Raw genomic sequence first — 22359 nt, forward strand, 5'->3', positions numbered from 1 at the left:
ATGTTAAAATAACTATTAAATTGTGTACATTGTTGCTTTTTTTGAAATGACAATAAATGTCATTTCAAGGGAATCATAAGGAAAGTAGAATGCAGCAAGGTTATCATTAACCTGATACTAAAACCAGAGACAGACACTACAGGAAAAAAAATGACATGGCAACAGCTTTGATGTATATAAATAGAAAAATCCTAAACAAAATATTAGCAAAACGAATCCAACAATATATACATGGACCATACACCGTAACCACACAGCATTTATTTCAGGGTCACAAGGATGATACAACATCTGCAAATCTATGTGTGATGCACCTTTACAATAGAACAAAAGTTAAAACTCACATAATTATCTCAGCAGATGCAGAAAAACTGTTTGACACAATTGAACATCCATTCATGACAACAACTCTCAACAAAGTTTAGAGGGAATATGGCTCAAAATACTAAAGGCATGTATGAGAAACCCACAGCCAACATCTCAGGGAGCAGTGAAAAGCTGAAAGACTTCCTGTGGAATTCAGGTACAAGATAAGGATACCACTCACATCACTTCTATTTAACATATTATTGAAAGTCTTACTAGCCACAGCAACCAAATGAAAACAAAATCAAGTCCCCCATACTGGAAGGGAAGAGAGAAAACACATCCTTTGCAGATGACATGATACTTTGTATTGAAAGCTCTAAAGACCACCTAAAACTATTACAACTCATGAATGAATCCTTTAAAGTTGCAGGGTAGAAAATTAACATGCAGAAATCACTTACATTTCTATACACTAATAATGGAATATCACAAACAGAAAGATTTTTTAAAATTCTGTTTCAATTGCATCAAAAAGAATAAAATGCCTAGGAACACACGTAACCAAGGAGGTGAAACCCCTATACTTTAAAAACTGATGAAAGAAATTGAAGGTGAATAGAGAACTAGATATCCTGTGCTCTTGGGTTGAAAGAATTAATATTGTTAAAATGTCCATACTACCCAAAGCAATGTACAGCTTTAATGCAATCCCTATCCAAATACCCATGCCATTTTTCACGAAACTAGAACCAATAATCCAAAATTTATATGGAATCACAAAAGACCTCCAATTGCTAAAGCCATCTTGAACAAAAAGCAAAGATGGAGGTATAACCCTCTCAAAATCTAGACTATACAACAAAGCTACAGTAATCAAAACAGCATAATACTGGTACAGAACACAGACATAGATGAATGATGTAGAATAAACAGTCCAGAAATAAACCCATGCACCTATGGTCAATTAACCTATGAAAAAGGAGGCAAGATATACAATGGAGAAAAGACAGTTTTCAATACGTGGTGCTGGGAAAACGGGTCTGCTGCTAAGTCACTTCAGTCGTGTCCGACTCTGTGCAACCCCATAGACGGCAGCCCTCCAGGCTCCGCCGTCCCTGGGATTCTCCAGGCAAGAATACTGGAGTGGGTTGCCGTTTCCTTCTCCAGTGCATGAAAGGGAAAAGTGAAAGTGAAATCTCTCATTCCCCGACTCTTAGCGACCCCATGGACTGTAGCCTACGAGGCTCCTCCATCCATGGGATTTTCCAGGAAAGAGTACTGGAGTGGAGTGCCATTGCCTTCTCTAGTCATGTACTTGGAAAACAAAGATTAGAACTTTCTCTCACACCATATACAAAAATAAACTCCAAAGGTTTTAAGGAGCTGCGTTTAAGACTTCAAACCACAAAGCTCCTAGAAGAGAACATAAGCAGAACACTCATTGACAAAAATAGCAGTATTTTTTTGATGAGTCTTCTAAGGCAAAAGAAATAAAAGCAAAAATAGTCAAACGAGACGTAATTAAACTTAAGAGTTTTTGCACAGGCAAGAAAACCATAAAAAATGAAAACCTAAGGATTGGGATAAAATATTTGCAAACAATGTGATCAAGAAGGGTTTTGAATTCAAAATATATAAACAACTCATAGAACTAAGTATCAAAACAAAAAACAATTCAGTCAAAAATGGGCAGGAAGCCTGAATAGACATTTCTCCAGAGAAGATGTACAGATGGTTAACAGGCACAGGAAAAGATGCTCAACATCGCTAATAAGAGGGATACAAATCAAAACAACCATGAGGTACCACTTCACTGCAGTCCAAATGGATGTCATAAAAAGGTCTACAAATAACAAATGTTCGAGAGACTGTGGAGAACAGGGAGTTCTTTCACCCTGTTGGTGGGAATGGAAATTGGTGCAGCCACTATGGAAAACCATATGGAGCTCCTTCAAAAACTAAAAATAAAACTACCACATGATCCAACAATTCCACTCCTGGATATATATCCAGAACAATAACAAAAACAATGAAAAGATACATAACCCCATTGTTCATAGCAGCACTACAGTAGCAAATGTATGGCAGCAACCCGTGTCCATCAACAGATAAATGGATAGAATAATGTGGTGCACGCTCGTGCCTATGCACACACACACACAGACACAAACACAGACACACACACACACACACAGAGAGAAATATTACTCAGCCATGAAAAGAATGAAATTCTGCTATTTGCTGCAATATGGATGGACCTAGACAATATTATGTTTAGTGAAATGTCAGACATAGAAGGACACATACTGTATGACACCACTTGCATGCGGAAACTAAAAAAAGAATACAAATGAATGCATACACAAATTGGAAACAGACTCACAGATAAGGAAAACAAAATTTTGGTTACAAACGGGTGAGGGAAGGTACAAGGGACAAACCAGTGGAATGGGATTAAGAGATACAATTACTAAGTATAAAATAGATAAACAGCAATCATATACACTGTAGCACAGTGAATTATAAGCATCATCTGATAATAGCTAATATTGGGGTATAACCTGGGAAACTACTGGATCACTATGCCATACACTGAAAACTAATATAATACTGTAAATCAACTATTGTTGTTGTTTTGTCGATAAATCGTGTCCGACTCTTCTGACCCTGTGTATTAATCATTTACCACCAGGATCCTCTGTCCATGGGCTTTCCCAGGTAAGGATACTGGAGTGCATTGCCATTTCCTTCTCCATGGGATCTTCCTGACCTAGGGATTGAAGCCACATCTTATTCTTGGCAGGCAGCTTCTTTACTGCTAAGCCACCAGAAGAGTCCAAATCAACTGTACTTCAATTAAAAAGAAAAACCATGCAAAATTCTTTAATGAATTATTCATCCTGCTTCTATAATGAAATAATACGCTACATTTCAAAGACCTACCAAAAATAAAACACTGATTAATTAATAATGATGGTTACCACCATGCTTACATGAAAGATCTTTAATTGTACCAGTCTGATTTAAGATATTAATAATAGCAGCTTAACTTTGATTGCATGGAAAAACTCTATGCTTTTATTTTTTCCCATCTCATTTTGTGTTACTGGTGTCCTGGTTTACATCTTTTGATATTGTGAGCACTAACAAATTATTGCAACTTTATTTTTTAATAATTAATTAATTTAATTTAAATGGAGGCTAACTACTTTACACTATTTTGGTGGTTTTTGCTGTATATTGACATGAGTCAGCCACAGGTGTACATGTGTCCCCCCATCCCGAACTCCCTCCCACCTCCCTCCCCATCCCATGCTTCTTGGTTATCCCAGTGAACTGGCTTTGAGTGACCTGTTTCATACATCGAACTTGGACTGGTCATCTATTTCACATATGGTAACATACATGTTCCGATGCTATTCTCTCAAATCATCCCACCCTCGCCTTCTCCCACATGGTCCTAAAATCTGTACTTTATACCCGTGTCTCTTTTACTGTCTTGCATATAGGGACATCGTTACCATCTTTCTAACTTCCAGGTATATGCATTAATACACTGTGTTTGATTTTCTCACTTACTTTACATTGTATAACAGGCTCCAGTTTCATCCACCTCATTAGAACTCAGTCAAATGCAGTTTTTAATAGCTGAGTAATATTCCATTGTGTATCTGTACCACAACTTTCTTGTCCATTCGTCTGCTGATGGACATCTAGGTTGCTTCCACGTCCTAGTAAACAGTGCTGCAATGAACATCGGGGTACATGTGTCTCTTTCAATTCCAGTTTCCTGGGTGTGTATGCCCAGCAGTGGGATTGCTGGGTCATGTGGCAGTTGTATTTTCTGTTTTTCAAGGAATCTCCACACCGTTCTCCATAGTGGCTGTAGTAGTTTGCCTTGCCACCAACCGTGGAAGAGGGTTCCGTTTTCTCCACACCCTCTCCAGCATTTACTGTAGACTTTCTGACGGGACCCATCTGGCCAGCGTGAGATGGTACCTCATTGTGGTTTTGCTTTTCATTTCTCTGAAAATGAGTGATGTTGAGCATCTTTTCATATGTTTGTCAGCCATCCGTGTGTTTTCTTTGGAGAAATGTCAGTTTAGTTCTTTGGCCCATTATTTGATTGGGTCATTTATTTTTAATACATTTCACTTTTATACGGAAGTTTCAAGTGTTCTCAATTTGACTATTTGCTTTACTTTTTCTTGTGAGTTACATCCTTTCCAAGGATTTTATGTTTATTAGTTGGTGTCTTTTTGTTTCCGCTTAAAGAACTCCCTTGAGCATTTTGTTTAAGGCAGGTCTAGTGGTGAAAAACTCCCTCAGCTTTGGTTTCTCTGGGAATGTCGTTATCTTTCTTTTCTGAAGGACAGCCTTTCTGAATAGAGTATTCTTTGTTGTCACTTGTTTTCTTTCAGCACTTTGAATATATCATCCCACTCTCTCCAGGACTGCAATGTTTCTTTTCAGAAATTTCCTGATAGCCTTATGGGGTTGCCTTTTATGTGACAAGTCGCATTTCTCTCACAAACTTAAAAATTCTCTCCTTTAAAGGGAACCATCTTACAGTATCGGTGGTAATGTAAATTGATACTGCCACTATGGAGAACAGTATGGAGGTTCCTTAAAAAAGCTAAGCATATGTATGGCAAAAACCACTACAATATTGGAAAGTAATTTGCCCCCAACAAAATAAATCAATTTATTTAAAAAAATAAAAATTAAAAAAATAAAAAAGTAATAAAAAAAAAAGCTAAGCATAGAATTATCATATCACCCAGCAATCTCCCTCTTGGGCATACACCCAGAGAAAACCATAATTGAAAAAGACACATGGCCCCAGTGTTCATTGCAGCACTATTTACAATACCCTGGACATAGAATCAACGTAAATCTCCATCACAGAAGAATGCACAAAGAAACCGTGGTACATATATACAAATATATACAACGGAATGTTCCTCAGACACTGAAAGGAATGACGTAGATACTGTATACAGAGGGAAGGAATTCAAAGTGAGATAAAGAAACATCATACAGTAACAATTGTGGAATCTAGAAAAAAGACACCGATGAACTTATCTGTAAAGCAGAAATAAAGACAGACATAGAGAATGGACTCATGGATACTGAGGGTGGGGTAGGGTGTGGGATGCATTGGGGGACTGGGATTGACACACACACCCTACTAGGTATAAAGTAGGTAACTAATGAAAACCTACTGTATAGCACAGGAAACTTTACTCAGTGCTCTGTGGTGACCTAAATAGGCAGGAAAACCAAAAACGAGGGGATATATGTTGATGTATAGCTGACTAACGTTCCTGGATACCAAACTAACACAATATTTTAAAGCAAATATACTCCAAGAAAAACTGACCTTAAAAAAGTTGAAATGAAATTCTATATTGTAAGAACTAAAAATAAGTAAAATATCAAAACAGTTAGAAAAAAAACCAATTCTTTTCCTGTCTTTGACTTTTGAGGTTTTTATTAAAATGTGTCTTCATATAACCTACTCTGAGATGATATTGTTCAGGAAATTGGGAGTTTTATGAATTCGGATGTTGATGTTGTTCCATAAATTGAGTAGTTTTCAGCCATTATTTCCACAAATAAAATTTTCCCTTTTCTGTCTTTCCTCCTCCTTCTGTCTCCTCCTCCTCCTTCTCTTTTGTCTCCTTACCTAGGGTCCCCCATTATGGGTCCATGTAATGGGGTTCAAAAAGTCTCATAGATTTCCGCCACTCTTTTTCATTTTTTTCATGTCTGATTAGATAACTTGAAATTATCTATTTTTGAGTTCATAAATTCTTTCTTCTGCTTGACACAGTCTGCTGTTCAAGGTCTCTAGAATATTTCTACTCTCAACCATTGTATTCTTCAGCTCCAGAATATCTTTTTGGGCTCCTTTTCATGTTTTCTATCTTCTTGTTGACTTTCCATTCTGTTCAATTATTGCTTTCCTGATCTCATTGCATTGTCTTGTAACTGTCTGAGCATCTTTAAAGCAATCATTCTGAATTGTTTGTCAGGCACTTCATGGACCTGCGTTTCTATGGGGTCAATTAGTGGGATATTAACTTGTTCATTAGTGCGGTGTTGGGCTTCCTAGATTTTTCCCATTGCTGGAAATCTCACGTTGGTGTCTTCACATTTGAGGAATCACTCTCCTCCACCAGTCTTTAGGAACTTTCTTCAGGAGATAAGCACGTGCACCAGTCAGCCAAGCTAGGTATACTGGGGGGTCTCTTAGCCTTCCTCTATGTATTCATCTGATCAACCCCTCTTGTTCATCTTGTGAATGAAGTGTTAGGATGATATACACCGTCTGTCAATTGCACAAAGCTAGCACATGTGATGATAGCCTCTTATTTATTATCCCTATCTTGGTCCCCAGAAGTGATTAAGGTACAACTGTTCACCCCATCAAGCAAAGTGGTCCCAGTTCTCTTTCTATGCCTGTGCATGTTCTGTAGAGGTTTGATTGCACCTTCAGCAGGGGTGTCTATGGAATGCCAATTTTGAAGAGGAAGGACACAAGGAGTGCTGAGGATGCTTGTAGGCCAATTGGGGCTTCCCTGGGTGATGGGTCCTGTGAAGTTTGTGAGGGGCAGTCCGTGAGGCAGTTAGTAGGAACAGCAGAGATTTGTTGAATTGGTGTCCAATTGGCTGTCATTCTTTCCCCAACTCGTTGTTTGCTGTTGTTCAGTTGGTCAGTCGTGTCCAGTGCTTTGCGAAACATGGACTGCACCATGCCAGGCTTCCCTGTCCTTCGCTATCCACTGAAGTTTGCTCAAACTCATGTCTACTGAGTCGATGTCATCAAACCATCTCATCCTCTGTGGCCCCCTTCTCCTCCTGCCCTAAATCTTTCACAGCATCAGGGTCTGTTTCAGTGACTTGGCTCTTTGCATAAAGCAGCAAGGGTGCTGGAGCTTCAGGGTCAGCATCAATCCTTCCAATGAATGTTCAGGGTTGATTTCCTTTAGCACTGAATGGTTTGATCATCGTGCTGTCCAAGGGACTCTCAAGAATATTCTGCAGCACCACAGTTCAAAAACAGTAATTCTTCAGTGCTCAGCCTTTTTATGCTCCACCTCTCACATCCATACATGACTACTGGCAAAACTATAGCTTTGACTATATGGACATTTATCCGCAAAGTGATGTCTCTGCTTTTGAATATGATGTCTAAGTTTGTCATAGCTGTTTTCCAAGGAGAAAGCATCTTTTAATTTCATGGCTGCAGTCACCGTCTGCCGTCTGCAGTGATTTTGAAGCCAAAGCAAATAAGATCTCATACTCTTTCCATTGTTTCCCCACCTATTTGCCATCAAGTGGTGGGGTCAGAGGCCATGATCTTGGTTTTCTGAATACTGACTTTTAAGCCAACACTTTCACTCTCTTTCTTCCTCTTCATCAAGGGGCTCTTTAGTTCCTCTTCGCTTTCTGCCATTAAGGTGGTGTCATCTGCATATCTGAGGTTACTGATACTTCTTCAGTCAATCTTGATTCCAGTTTTAGTTTCATCCACCCTGGCATTTTGCATGATGTACTCTGCATATAATTAAATAAGCAGGGTGACAATATATAGTCTTGAGGTACTCCTTTCCCAATTTGGAACCAGTCCATTGTTCCATGCCTGGTCCTAACTGTTGCTTCTTGACCTGCATACAGGTTTCTCAGGAGGCAGGTAAGGTGGTCTGGTATGTTCATCTCTTTAAGAATTTTCCACAGGTTGTTGTGATTCACACACTCAGTGGATTTAGTATAGGCAATGAAGGAGAAGTAGGTGTTTTTCTGGAATTCTCTTGCTTTTTCTATGATCCAACAGATGCTCTCAATTTGATCTCTGGTTTCTCTGTCCTTTCTGAATCCAGCTTGTACATTTGGAAGTTTTCAGTTCACATACTATTGAAGCCTAGCTTGAAGGATTTTGAGGCTTACTTTGCTAGCAGGTGAAATGAGTGCAATTGTGGGGTAGTTTGAATATTCTTTGGCATTTCCCTTCTTTGGGATTGCAATGAAAACTGACCTTTCCCTGTCCTGTGGCCTGTGCTGAGGTTTTGTGTGCATTTTTGCTTCCCTTGTAGCTCAGTTGGTAAAGAAGCTGCCTGCAGTGCAGGAGACCCAGGTTTGATCCCTGGGTCGGGAAGATGCCCTGGAGAAGGAAATGGCAACCCATTCTAGGATCCTTGCCTGGAAAATCTCATGGACACAGGAGCCTGGTGGGCTGCAGTCCATGTGGTTGCAAAGAGTTGGGCATGATTGAGCGACTAACACTGACTTACTTACACTTCTTAATATCTTCTGTTTCTGTTAGGCATATACACTTTCTGTCCTTTATTGTGCCCATCTTTGCATGAAATATTCCCTTGGTATCTCTAATTTTCTTGAAGACATCTCGACTCTATCCCTTTCTATTGTTTTCCTCTATTTCTTTGCATTGTTCGTGAAGAAGGCTTTATTTTCTGTCCTTGCTATTCTTTGAAATTCTGCATTCAGATGGGTACATCTTTCCTTTTCTCCTTGCCTTTCACTTCCCTTCTTTTCTCAGCTATTTCTAAGGCATCCTCAGACAACCATTTTGCCTTTCTGCATTTCTCTTTCTTGGTGATAATTTTGATCATTGCCTCCTGTGCAGTGTTAGGAACCTCCATCCATAGTTCTTCAGGCACTCTCTCTATCAGGTCTAATCCCTTGAAGCTATTTGTCACATCCACTGAATAATCCTAAGGGATTTGATTTAGGTCATATCTGAATGGCCTAGCGGTTTTCCCAACTTTCTTCAACTTAAGTCTGAATTTTGCAATAAGGACTTGATTATCTGAGCCACAGTCAGCTCCCAGTCTTGTTTTTGCTGACTGTATAGAGATTCTCCATTTTTGACTGCAAAGAATATGATCAATCTGATTTCGGTATTGACCATCTGGTGATGTCCAGCTCCTTGCTATCCCAAGATTATTTAGCCCTGCTATTCCTTCTGGGTTCTGTATTTAGGCAAGAAAGAAGTGCAATTCTTGGGCAGCCTCTAGCACCACTGAATCATTTAGGTGTTCACCACACTCTCACCTTCCCTTGTGGGAAGTATTACCAGTCTAGTGCATCTCTCTAGGCATTGATATGTATAGTCTTGGTGGAAGATTGATATTGGTTAAATGACCCTGTTCTTAGTGTCTTCAATGTGTCTATTCTTGGATTTTTTTAATAAATACATCAGGGTGCTGAGCCTTTACCACGGGACACTGGGGCTCCTAGGAAAAAAAAAACTCTCCATGGTTATTTGCCAAAATGTGTACTTGCAGATTCCTGCCAACTTCCTGACATCACACTCCACAATTATGTATTGAATGGAAAATATTTGAGTGGATATAAAAGAGGCAATCCATGAAAATGTTCATTCTAGTCTGGTACTACGCAAGTCTATGAATTACAAGTTTATGCACAATGTGTTTCACATGGAAGGGGTCCACACTACACTGAAGAGTCATATCAGGAGAAAAGACAGAGCTCATAAATCAACACCATACACAGAATCCCTGTGGTCTCATTTCTCTCCATCCTTTACTGGGCAGAAGTTTTCATTGTGAAGGTAATTTTTTATTTCTGTGCTGTGGTACTCCTCACAGGATGAGCCTATTATTCAACCTATTACATTCACCCCAGAGCTGTTGAATACTACATTGTGATGACTGATGCTCAGTCACCTCAGTCGTGTCTGACTCTTTGCGACCCTATAGGATGTAGCCTGCCAGGCTGCTCAGTCCTTGGGATTCTCCAGGCAAGATTACTGGAGTAGGTTGCCATGCCCTCATTCAGCGAATCTTCCCGACCCAGGGATTGATCCCAGGTCTCAGGCCTTGCAGGCAGATTCTTTATCACTGAGCCACCAGGGACTGGAGGGTAAGCATACTCTGCTTTATGTCATAGAGTACTACCTGGAACTGCTTCTCTTCTTTCCCATTGGTTAATACCGACAATAGAGTTACATCTATTTATGTAAATGAATTTCACAAAGATACAAACAAAAACAGGTTTTGAATACAATTTCCGCAGAAATAACACAGTTTCATCTGATGCTAGTAATATCACTGTACTGTTGCTAGGTAAGTCAGCTTTGCTTTCTGAAAGTACATTCACATAGGGTATCTAGCTCACTTGTACATATTTGTGTTAGACCCAGGATTTCAGTATTTACCTTCAGGGTAACAGCATCACAAGTGTTCTGTTGCTATCATTTCCCACTTTTCCATGTGAGATGAAGCCACTCCTTCTCCTAAAGCCACTGGCACCAACTTCCAAAATGGCCAGCTCAAAGCAAAAAAATAACAGAAGAGAAATTTGTTCTCATGAAATCCTACCAAATCACGGGCAAGCTCATCAAGCTGCTTGCCTAAATACAGTGCTTGATAATGTCTAAACTGGCCCCCAGAGATACAGATCTTTAACTGCTGACCGGGGTCCACTGATGCAGCTCAAAGTTTTTAGAAGGTCCTGAGAAAAACCTGGTAATCCTCTCAGAGAAAGAGTGACTGATTGGAGTATCAGGTCTGACAGAAGCAAAATCTGACTTGAAGAGGGATAAGGAGAAGGCCAGAATTTGTCTTTTGATGTAAAAAGTTGAGCCCAGTCACCCTCAGGAGAGCATAGTTGGGCTAGGTAAAATTGTTGTGCCTATTAAAAGAAGTATACTAATTAAAAGAAACTATAATCACATGCTAATTAAAAGAACTATATTTGGCCTTGATGTCAGATTCCATTCTATGACTATATATAGATGTTTCCTAACTCTGTCTTAAAATTTTAGAGTAATTTCTATTTTAAATAAAGATAAGCCTCATTTGTGGCTCTTAATTTTGTGTGTCCCATAAGTAATTCTCCACAGTTAGATGAGACACAGTCACTTGCACAAGTAAATGTCTTCACTTACTGTTCTTCACTCCAAAACTTAGGACATTTTTCAGTAAGCCTAGAACCACAAACAGAGTCTCTTGTCTTTTCTAAATTCCTCATCTTTAGCCGCAATGGAAAATTAGATCTGCTGCATTTTCTTCAGCTCATATATATAGCCGTGCCATATTGCAGAAACCTAGCAAAACATCCCCAGTAATGTATAGCATTGTTTACCAAAGCCAGCAAACCAGAAAGATTAGGTCAAACTAATTTTGGACATACTGATGATCCTGCAGTTTCCCACACAAACCAGCAAAATAGGTGTTTCTGGATGTTCAGTTTAACAACAAGCTCAACCCTACAAGATATGTTCCTACTCTTTTTCTCTCCATTCTGGGGAGACACAGACAGAATATGAACTGTAAGATCTAATCAATTCAGATTCCACTCATTTGTAACTGTTGTAATTCAGGCACATGGAGTATGGTGATTAAATGTTCTGATAGCTTCTTTTCTGGGTTTATTTAAAAGAAGAAAATGTTTTCAGCTAACATGAAGCTATTCATGTACTGCGCACACACACAGAGAGACACACACACACGCGCGTGCGCACGCACACACACACACACACATATATATATAGAGAGAGATAGCTTTCTACTATACACAAAACTTAGAGGCCATGAAATAGATTCAGCTGTGACTGGGTCTAATTAGCAGTAGTACTAGAAATGACTTATGTGGCATTCCAAAGAGATCTGTCATGATCTCATCTTTTCAGTAACTGAGGCTGATTTGCCAGATTTTGTCAATTAGTAAAGTTTATCCCACTGTTACTTTTCAGTGTGAACCTAGTGTGTGACCAGAACACAGAGTCTGGAACCAGTCTGCTGTCTGTATACCATTCTTGGTTGGCCACCTACAATATCCATGACCTCTTGGTCAAGAGAATGTTTTCATACCTCTGGAATTCCTTGTCCTCATCATAACCTTCTGTATCAGCACCAATCTATAGAGTTACCTCTCTGAAATGAGTTATCCTTTTAAAGCGTATGGCTCATAGTAATCAATAGACACGGTTTTTCTCCCCAAATTAAGAACTGCAACTCAGCAGATTTGTTTTAATCATTTAGACCTGCATGAGACTGAAGTCAACAGTGCTTATGTGGACACGCTGCTTTGGCTCATACAGTAGTTTCTGCAGCAGTAGTTTCCTTTGCTATTATTTTCTCCCATTCTGAAGGCTGTCCTTTCACTTTGCTTATGGTTTCCTTTGTTGTGCAAAAGCTTTAATTTTAATAAGGTCCCGTTTGTTTATTTCTGCTTTTATTTCCAATATTCTGGGAGGAGGGTCATAGAGGATCCTGCTGTGGTTTATGTCGGAGAGTGTTTTGCCTATGTTTTCCTCTAGGAGTTTTATAGTTTCTGGTCTTACGTTTAGATCTTTAATCCATTTTGAGTTTATTTTTGTGTATGGTGTTAGAAAGTGTTCTAGTTTCATTCTTTTCCAACTGGTTGACCAGTTTTCCCAGTACCACTTGTTAAAGAGTTTGTCTTTTCTCCATTGTATATGCTTGCTTCCTTTGTCAAAGATATGGTGTCCATAGGTGCGTGGATTAATCTCAGGGCTTTCTATTTTCTTCCACTGATCTATATTTCTGCCCTTGTGCCAGTACCATACTGTCTTGATGACTGTGGCTTTGTAGTAGAGCCTGAAGTCAGGTAGGTTGATGCCTCCAGTTCCATTCTTCTTTCTCAAGATTGCTTTGGCTATTCGAGGTTTTTTGTATTTCCATACAAATTGTGAAATTATTTGTTCTAGTTCTCTGAAAAATACTGTTGGTAGCTTGATAGGGATTGCATTGAATCTATAGATTGCTCTGGGTAGTATACTCATTTTTGCACTATATTGATTCTTCTGATCCATGAACACGGTATATTTCTCCATCTATTTGTGTCCTCTTTGATTTCTTTCATCAGTGGTTTATAGTTTTCTATATTTAAGTCTTTTGTTTCTTTAGGAAGATGTATTCCTAAGTATGTTATTCTTTTCATTGCCACGGTGAATGGAATTGTTTCCTTAATTTCTCTTTCTGTTTTCTCGTTGTTAGTGTATAGGAATGCAAGGCATTTCTGTGTGTTGATTTCATATCCTGCAACTTTACTATATTCATTGATTAGCTCTAGTAATTTTCTGGTGGAGTCTTTAGGGTTTTCTATGTAGAGGATCATGTCATCTGCAAATAGTGAGGGTTTTACTTCTTCTGTTCCAAAGCTGGATTCCATTTATTTCTTTTTCTGCTCTGATTGCTGTGGCCAAAACTTCCAAAACTATGTTGAGGAGTAGGGGTGAGAGTGGGCACCTTTGTCTTGTTCCTGACGTTAGGGGAAATGCTTTCAGTTTTTCACCATTTAGGATAATGTTTGCTTTTCTTTGCATTTGTTTTTGTCACAGTTATTTTTCTTCCTATCTTTATCTCATTCTGCCCAGAAAATAGTACAGCACTACTGTTACTACTAATCCCAATGAAGCCTTAAATTATAACTGGCTCCTAAACAGAGAGAAATCATATTCTGAATATGCAATTGGGAAACCTGGTTTCTGGAGCCCCAGTAGACATAGGCTGGCATGCCTTTGCCTTAAGGAGATTGTTCATCAAAGAGTGCTTGGGGTTCCAAATAATCTGGCTCCATTGATTGTCTTTTCTGGGCAGATATTGCTATCACTGCTATTACCACGCCAGAACAGCCTAAGAGATGAGATTGAAGAAGCTCTGGACATAGATCTCCTCAAGCAGGAAGCAGAGCATGGGGCCCTGGATGTCCCTCATCTCTCCAACTACATTCTTAATTTGATGACCCTGCTGTGTGCACCAGTCCGAGATGAAGCAGTGCGAAAACTAAAAAGCATAACAGATCCTGTGCAGTTACTGAGGTGAGAAACTAGATGTACTGTTCCTGAACACTAGATGTAGTATCCTGTCGTAGACACTGTACCAGAAAACTCTGGGCCAGATACTGGGTTATAGCCCCTGGCTTGCCTAGTTCTTCTATACTGAAGAACGGAGTAATACCTCTATTGTTCCTCTCTGGATTATTGGCTTTTATTTTCAAAGGATGGCTTCTCAGAAGCCTTTTGATGATCTTCAGATCATTTGGACCCTTTCTAAGAAATGATGCTGTTCAGATACTGGCTTCCCAGGTGACACTAGTGGTAAAGAATCCCCCTGCCAATGTAGGAGATGCAAGAGAAGAGGGTTCACTGCCTGGGTCGGGATGATCCCGTGGAGAAGGAAACGGCAACCCACTCCAACATTCTTGTCTAGACACCAGAGTACAGTATCTGTTTCTCTGGGAGATTTCAAGCAGCACTTTTGCAGATAATTTCTTATGTATCCTAACTCAAACCTCGTGGGGGAACAGGAATGAGGATGATCCCTGTTTCACAGATAGAACAACCAAGACCCAGAGGTAAAGTCATAAGCCGAATGAGTTGCAAATTCAACCGCCATCATCCCAACTACCCACAGAGAGTTAGAATTTTAGTCATTTTTCTGAGATGGAGTACCTACAGTGGAAAGAGCGCTAGACTGGTAACTAAAAGGTCAGAAGATGCATCTGTTCCTAGCTCTGATAACAACTCACACTGTGGCCTTGGGTCCCTGGCTGCAATGTGTGTATTTGTAAATTGAAGTAGGACTGCGGTTTTTAAGGCCATTTTTAACTCTAAGACACTGCGATTTTAGGACTCTTAGCTTGAGTCCCACCTCACCCCACTAGATTACCTTTTAGAGTGTAAGCATGTGATTTTTCCTCCATTGACAGGGGCATCTTCCATGTTCTGGGCCTGATGAAAATGGACATGGTAAACTATCCTATACAGAGCCTCCCACCCTACCTGAAGGAACATTTTATCTGGTATGAATGAGCTAAATTCCAGGAACTCCTCAACAAGCAACCCAGTATGTTCAAAATTTAAGGACAGGAGAGGGGGAGATTTGACTTTCGGTCTGATTTCTTGCACTGATAGGATACTTTCTTTTTTTATTTTTTGATAAATAGTTTCTCCCTGTTGGACAGGGGGCTAGGGCCTGGGGTAGGAAGAAGGAACATTTCTCCAAGAGAAAAAATGTACAAAATCACTTATTTATTGAGGAAGAATATATCCTCAAGCCTTACTTTTCAAGCCTTGGTGTTTGAAGATATTTACATATTCCCTTCTATGTCATAGATCTCCTTGATTGCACCACAAAATGGTTAACCAAAACAGCTCTAGACCTCACTACACCACCTTCAAGTTCTCCTGACTCTCCCAGCTCCTCCAGCATGGCCCGCTCATCTCCAAATTGGGCAGTGGACAACCCACAACTTCCCAGTTCCACAATGGTGCTGTTCCAGGGTTACCTGAACCTTCTTCTCTGGGATCTTGACAGTAACGAGTTTCCTGAGGTAGGAACATAGGTTAGAATATTGCCTTTTTGTTTTGTATTCGATACCTTAACTAAAACACTCTTCTGACAGCTTGCTTTTCCCTGCCTCACCAGACTCTGCTAATGGATAGAATCCAGCTGCGGGACATGGAGTCCCAGTTGAAGCAGTTGGCCATTCTGGCCTCAGTCTTGCTAGTGGCCAGAAGTTTCTCTGGTAGCGCTTTATTCAGTTCGACTGAATTTGTGAATAAACTGAAACACATAACCAAGGCCCTGATGGGGGAATTTAACTCCAGGTAAACTTCATAGAGGCTTCCCCGGTGACTCAGTGGTAAAGAATCTGTCTGCCAATGCAGGAGACCCAGATTTGAACCTTGGGTCAGGAAGATCCCCTGGAGTAAGAAATGGCAACCCACTCCAGTGTTCTTGCTTGGAGAATTCCATGGATAGATGAGCCTGGCAGGCTGCAGTCCACGGGGTTGCAAAAGAGTCAGACATGACTTAGAGACTAAACAACATGAGCAACAACAAATTTCCTAGATCTTTCTGAGAGTGGAAACTAGTATGTTGGTTTTGGAACTTAGGCAGTTAATGTATTACTGCCTTATTCTTCATCATAAACCACGCAAAAGACCTTGGGCATCATCTTCAAAGGTCATTGGTGCCTTTTGATAAACTGTTTTAAGGCTTGTGATGGAAACAAAACCTATTTCCAAGGAGGTGAGTGTGGTAACTAGTTTGCTATGAAAGATTCAGTACTGTGTGTGCTAAAAGTGAGTCATTATATACTTAAATAAGTGACACTGGATTTGTGTTTGTATATCCAGAAGTTGATCCCTTGGTCAATATGTATCCATAATTTGCTTCAAGCAGGGCACCTCAGCTGAAGTAAAAAGAAGAACTGGAAGTTCAGACCTCAATATATTTACAAGTTAATTGCTGAAGTAGGGAAGACAACTATGGAAAATGCCTAAGAAATCTTAAAACAGAATTTGAATAAAGTTTATGGGGCCAAAGAATACTGAGTAGATCCAAGAATGGAACTGAACCCTTGTCCAATTTGTTTCATTTGAAGTGGAGAATAGTATGAATTAGTTGATATGTACGAATTAATATGTGTGAAATAATTGACATCTTGAGGGTAACAATGAAATGATTTGAAATGCTGAGTCCCCTGTTAGTGGTGGAGAGCTGGAATTCTTTTGTAAGTGGACCTGGCTTCTGGTGTTGGACTCTCTGGGCTTTGCCCCTATGCCAAGGTCACTCTGCTTTCTGTCCTTCATTATCTAGGCCTGAAGAGGCTATGGTGACTGTGAGTGAACAAGTGTCTCAGAAAATACATGAACGCCTCAAAGACATGGGCCTAACTGCCCTGAGTAGTGAAAAGAAAGCCTCTCTTAGAGGCCAACTTCAGAACATCGCCAAGAAAGAGAACCATGTTCGTAGCATCATTGGTAAGAGTCCTCCTATGGTGGTGGGGCTGGGAAGGGGTGGCAAGAATGTGGAAGGTAAGAAGGTGGATTCAAGCCTGGAAGTCAATTGTGAAGCCATTCGAAAATGGAATGATCGTTGGGAAAGTCTTTTGGCTTTAGTTTCTTTATGTATGATGTGCAGAACTGAAATAGATCTCTTTCAGTTTGAAGGTTTTAAGGTCAGCTAGGATGCGTAACTTGCAGGTGCTAGTGCTGAGTGATTCCTGGTCATTCTCTAACTATAACCCAAGACCTGTGATGGGAAACCCTTTCTATATCCCATGCTTTAAGTTACCATGACGGTCACTACTTCCCTCTAAGGAACTGATGCTAATTTAGGCCGAAGGATATATTCCCTGCAAGAATGGGAGCAGTGAACTCGACCACCTTGCTTCTAATTTTTGAATCTTGACATAGTCTGATATGGTTGTAGGACCCAGTGTTGGTACACTGGCTGCAATGTGTGTCCTTAGAATTTCATGTACAATGTCTAGGATCCTCTTGTTAGGTCACACGCATCGGGAGCTCACTTAGCACCCCATAACATTATAAACAGCCAGAGACTTACTGGCTGGACATCTTTCAATAATGCATTGCTTTTAGGAGCTTTATAGCATTCCTTCTTCCAAAAGAAAAGAAAAAAATTCATTAACATGGTTTACCTAAATGAGTGGGTAGGTCAGTGAAAATGTGTTAATTTAAACGTCGGTGAACAGAGAGGGCAAGGGCATTGTGAATTTCTTCTGAAACCTCTTTGATCTTTCCCTTTTAACTTTTTTCTTGCACACAGATCAGCAGACCCACTTGTTTCTCAAAGGCTGTTTGGTTCACAGGATGCAGGAGTCTCTGCTAGACTTCCCTGTTGGCATTATTCTCATCAAGGGGGAGTTGACAAAACTGGGTTGGAAGTTTTTCAATCTGATGCGTCACAATCAGCAGGTATTTAGCCCCTATTAAGATATCATCCCTCCAGCTCAGGCCCAAGAAACAGAAGTGGGGTCTATCTGACAGTGCCAGGCCCCAGTCTGGCAACAGGGACCCAGGAGAGAGGGCTCAGCATGTTCCTGGGATGACATCACCTGTGGCGAGCCGAGTAACATCTTCCTCACTATGGCCTGGACTCAGGGCTGCAGGATTCCAGCATGTAAATACAAACTGGCCCAGCCCCCTTCATAATAAACTTCTGTGCTGCAAGAAAACCTTGGTTCCTTCTGTGTTGCGACTGAATCCAGGTTTCGTGCCCTTATCCCCTACTGTCTGAGAACCCATGAGCTCACAGTTCTCTTTCACTGGCTCATCATCTTCCTGCCTGGCTTGAGCAGGCATCAGGGCATCGGCTGCTAGCATTGTTTCCTCCAATGGAAAATCATTTCCTTGAGGGCTGTGAAAACTTTCTCTGGAATTTTTCCAAAGTATGAGTTCTGGAAGTATAAGGGCTTCTAGAGGTTGGGAATACGCTGAGTTACAGATCAGGGGAAGACATAGAACCCTATTTCCAGTATCACTTTTTCCCTATAATTTTCAAACTGCAGTAATAGTAAGAGCCGCCACATCCTGTTCTGGTGTGGAGGACATGAAGCAGTATGCAAAAGTGAGGACTGGGTTAAAGTCAATATTGTCTGCCAACAAGCATTCATTTGAGGATATTTCTCAGCCTCAATGGGCTCTCTCGCTCTCTCTCTCTTTAGTGATCCTGGGGGTAAGTTTTAGACTCTCTCAAACCAATTGCAAATGCAAGCACTTAGGTCACAGACACTTGTTTCAAGTTCATCTCTGGTTCCATTCTGTAGCTAAATCTTCTATTGTCACATTTCTAGGCTTAGAACACTTCTTTCTTCTTGAGATAAATGACCTGGGTATTCAAGAGTGGGACAGCCACCATGTTTCTTCCCGCTTGCAGTCTAAGCCTCTAACTCCCAGATTGTGATTGTCAACTCATTTGGCATCACAAATGACAGATGTCCTAGATTCACAAAGATCTGGGCTTGTTTTCTTCAATTGTAGAGAGTCATCCTATCATTTGACCTTTGACTGTGTGGATCACAACAAACTGGAAAATTCTGAAAGAGATGGGAATATCTGACCACTTGACCTGTCTCCTGAGAAATCTGTATGCAGGTCAAGAAGCAAGAGTTAGAACCAGACATGGAACAACTGACTGGTTCCCAATCGGGAAAGGAGTATGTCAAGGCTATATACTGTCACCCTGCTTATTTAACTTATATGCAGAGTACATCATGGGAAATGCTGGAATGGATGAAGCACAAACTGGAATCAAGATTGCCAGGAGGAATATCAATAACCTCAGATATGCAGTTGACACCTCACTTATGGCAGAAAGCGAAGAAGATCTAAAGATCCTCTTGATGAAAGTGAAAGAAGAGAGTTAAAAAAAATTGGCTTAAAACTCAACATTCAGAAAACTAAGATCATGGCATCTGGTCCCATTACTTCATGGGAAATAGATGGGGAAACAGTGGAAACAGTGACAGACTTTATTTTTTGGGGCTCCCAAATCACTGCAGATGGTGGCTGTAGCCATGAAATTAAAAGACACTTGCTTCTTGGAAGAAAAGTTCTGACCAACTTAGACAGCATATTAGAAAGCAGAGATATTACTTTGCCAACAAAGGTCCATCTAGTCAAAGCTGTGGTTTTTCCAGTAGTCATGTATGGAAGTGAGAGTTGGATTATAAAGAAAGCTGAGTGCCAAAGAATTGATGCTTTAGAACTGTGGTGTTAGAGAGGACTCTTGAGAGTCCCTTGGAATGCGAGGAGTTCCAACCAGTCAATCCTAATGGAGATCAGTCCTGAATATTCATTGGAAGGGCTGATGTTGACGCTGAAACTTCAATACTTTGGTCACCTGATGCAAAGAACTGACTCCTTTGAAGTGACCCTGATCCTGGGAAAGACTGAAGGAAGAAGGAGAAGGGGATGACAGAGGATGCAGTGGTTGGATGGCATCATCAACTCACGGCCATGAGTTTGAGTAAACTCCGGGAGTTGGTGATGGACAGGGAGGCGTGGCGTGCTGCGATCCATGGGGTCCCAAAGAGTCGGATAGGGCTGAGTGACTGAACTGAACTGAAGTGACCCTATCATTTACAGGCCAACTACAACAGACCACCAGCACTCTAGGAAAGCAGGGGGGAAATTAGCTCACCTTTGGACTTGTTTGAAATGGACAGGAGAAAATAAAAATTCACTTGTGGGATATTATAACTGCATGGGGCAAAAAAATGTCCTCATCATTTCAGGGGATGGGAAGAGCTGAGTATAATTTACTTAATCCAAGAATAATAACAGATGGGATCTGAGTTCCATTACTCCCAGGGTAATTTTTCTAGAAGATGGATCCCAGGTGTTTGCTATATCTAGGTGAATAGAGTGATATCTTTATTGGCTAAATATAAGGCACACAGAGGAAGGAGGCTGGCGGGCTATAGTCAACGGGGTCGCAAAGAGTCAGGCATGACTGAGTGGCTGAGCAAGGCACAGAGGGAAGCCGGGGAATGAATCATTCAAGGGTTCTAGTCTCGTGACTTAGTTTCAGGAAAGAGACAATGGCTGGTTAATGTGCATTTAATAATCAGGCTGTGAATTTTGTCTAGCTGGATTTTTCTAATCTGATTTGCCAATATTGATATATTTAAAAAAAAATCTTCACTTTGGATTTGTTTTACATAAAAATGTACTCTGAAGGGATCCCTGTGGAAATGACTGTTGGTGGCAGGAGAGTTGGTGGATATAGACATTAGACTGAAATGAAATTTTGCCTTATAGTTTACAACTGAAATTTGGTATAATTGATTTCTTTGAGATTCTGAGCTAGTTTTATATCTCCACATGGAGGAGATAGAAATCTTAATTGTAAACAGGGAAAGATGGCTCCATTGAATGCTGCTCACCATTTAAGGGGAAAATATATTCATATATACACACCCTGAAATGGTGAGGACATTTTCCTCCCATCCAGTTATAACACCCCACAAGTGAATTTTTATTTTCTCCTGTCCATTTCAAACAAGTCCAAAGGGGAGTATGTGTGTATGTGTATCCGCTCTTCTTCAACTCAAGCTAAAGGAGAAGCCCAGAAACGTGCAAAGATGTTCCCTTAACTCACTTAACCAGAGAAGATAAACAAAACACAGAAACACGGTGTCTGTCTGACCCTTGAATACTCACGTCATTTCTCTCAAGAAAAATGAAGTGTTCTCAGGCTCAAAACGTGACAAAAAGGTTGGTTCAGCTGTAGGATGGGACCTGTATTCACAGGCGGATACTTTACCAGTGATCCACCTGGATTGGCAGTATGTGCACAAGATTAAATACGGTAAAAAGCCAGTTTCTGTAGCATGCGTGTGATTCATTCAACCTAGAAGAAATGGCCATTTTTACCATTTTGTGTATCCTTCCAGAGATTTTCTCTGCAAATGCAAGTACACCTAATAATATTATGATCACATACAGGCCAGGCATTCTTTTAAGCTTTCTACATATATGTTTGGTTTTTTTTTTAATAAATTTATTTATTTTAGTTGGGGGCTAATTACTTTACAATATTGTAATAGTTTTTGCCATACATTGACATGAATCAGCCATGGGTTTACATGTGTTCCCCTTCCTGGACCCCCCACCCACCTCCCTCCCCATCCCATCCCTCTGGGTCATCCCATTGCCCCGGCCCTGAGCCCTTGTCTCATGCATCGAACATGGAATGGTGTTCTGTTTCACATATGATAATATACATGTTTCAATGCTATTCTCCCAGAACGTCCCACCCTCACCTTCTCCCTCAGAGTCCATAAAATTGTTCTATGCATCTGTGTCTCTTATTCTGTCTCGCATATAGGGTTATCGTTACCATCTTTCAAATTCCATATATATGCATTAGTATACTGTATTGTTGTTTTTCTTTCTGGCTTACTTCACTCTGTATAATGGGCTCCAGTTTCATCCATCTCAGTAGAACCGATTCAAATGTATTTTTTTTAATGGCTGAGTAATATTCCATTGTGTATATGTACCACAGCTTCCTTATCCATTCGTCTGCTGATGGACATCTAGGTTGCTTCCATGTCCTGGCTATTGTAAACAGTGCTGCGATGAACATTGGGGTACACGCGTCTCTTTCAATTCTGGTTTCCTCGGTGTATATGCCCAGCAGTGGGATTGCTGGGTCATATGGCAGTTCTATTCCCAGTTTTTTAAGGAATCTCCACACTGTTCTCCATAGTGGCTGTACT

At 40.4% G+C, this 22359-nt stretch overlaps 1 protein-coding gene across 1 annotated transcript; it reads left to right on the top strand.

Annotated features, from left to right (window-relative positions):
* The first annotated feature begins 432 nt into the window (after positions 1 to 432).
* Positions 433 to 18067, top strand: LOC145535651 (T-complex protein 11-like X-linked protein 2). Its single transcript, XM_081564048.1, is given in 8 exon segments — positions 433 to 523; positions 4190 to 4296; positions 13923 to 14143; positions 15034 to 15170; positions 15440 to 15657; positions 15753 to 15934; positions 16929 to 17092; positions 17901 to 18067. Coding segments are annotated over 8 exon segments (1287 nt in total).
* Positions 18068 to 22359: the final 4292 nt, after the last annotated feature.

This window comes from Giraffa tippelskirchi, chromosome X (assembly GCF_054371585.1).
Source record: "Giraffa tippelskirchi isolate mGirTip1 chromosome X, T2T-mGirTip1v1.2.pri, whole genome shotgun sequence".
NCBI classification, from domain to species: Eukaryota; Metazoa; Chordata; class Mammalia; order Artiodactyla; family Giraffidae; genus Giraffa; species Giraffa tippelskirchi.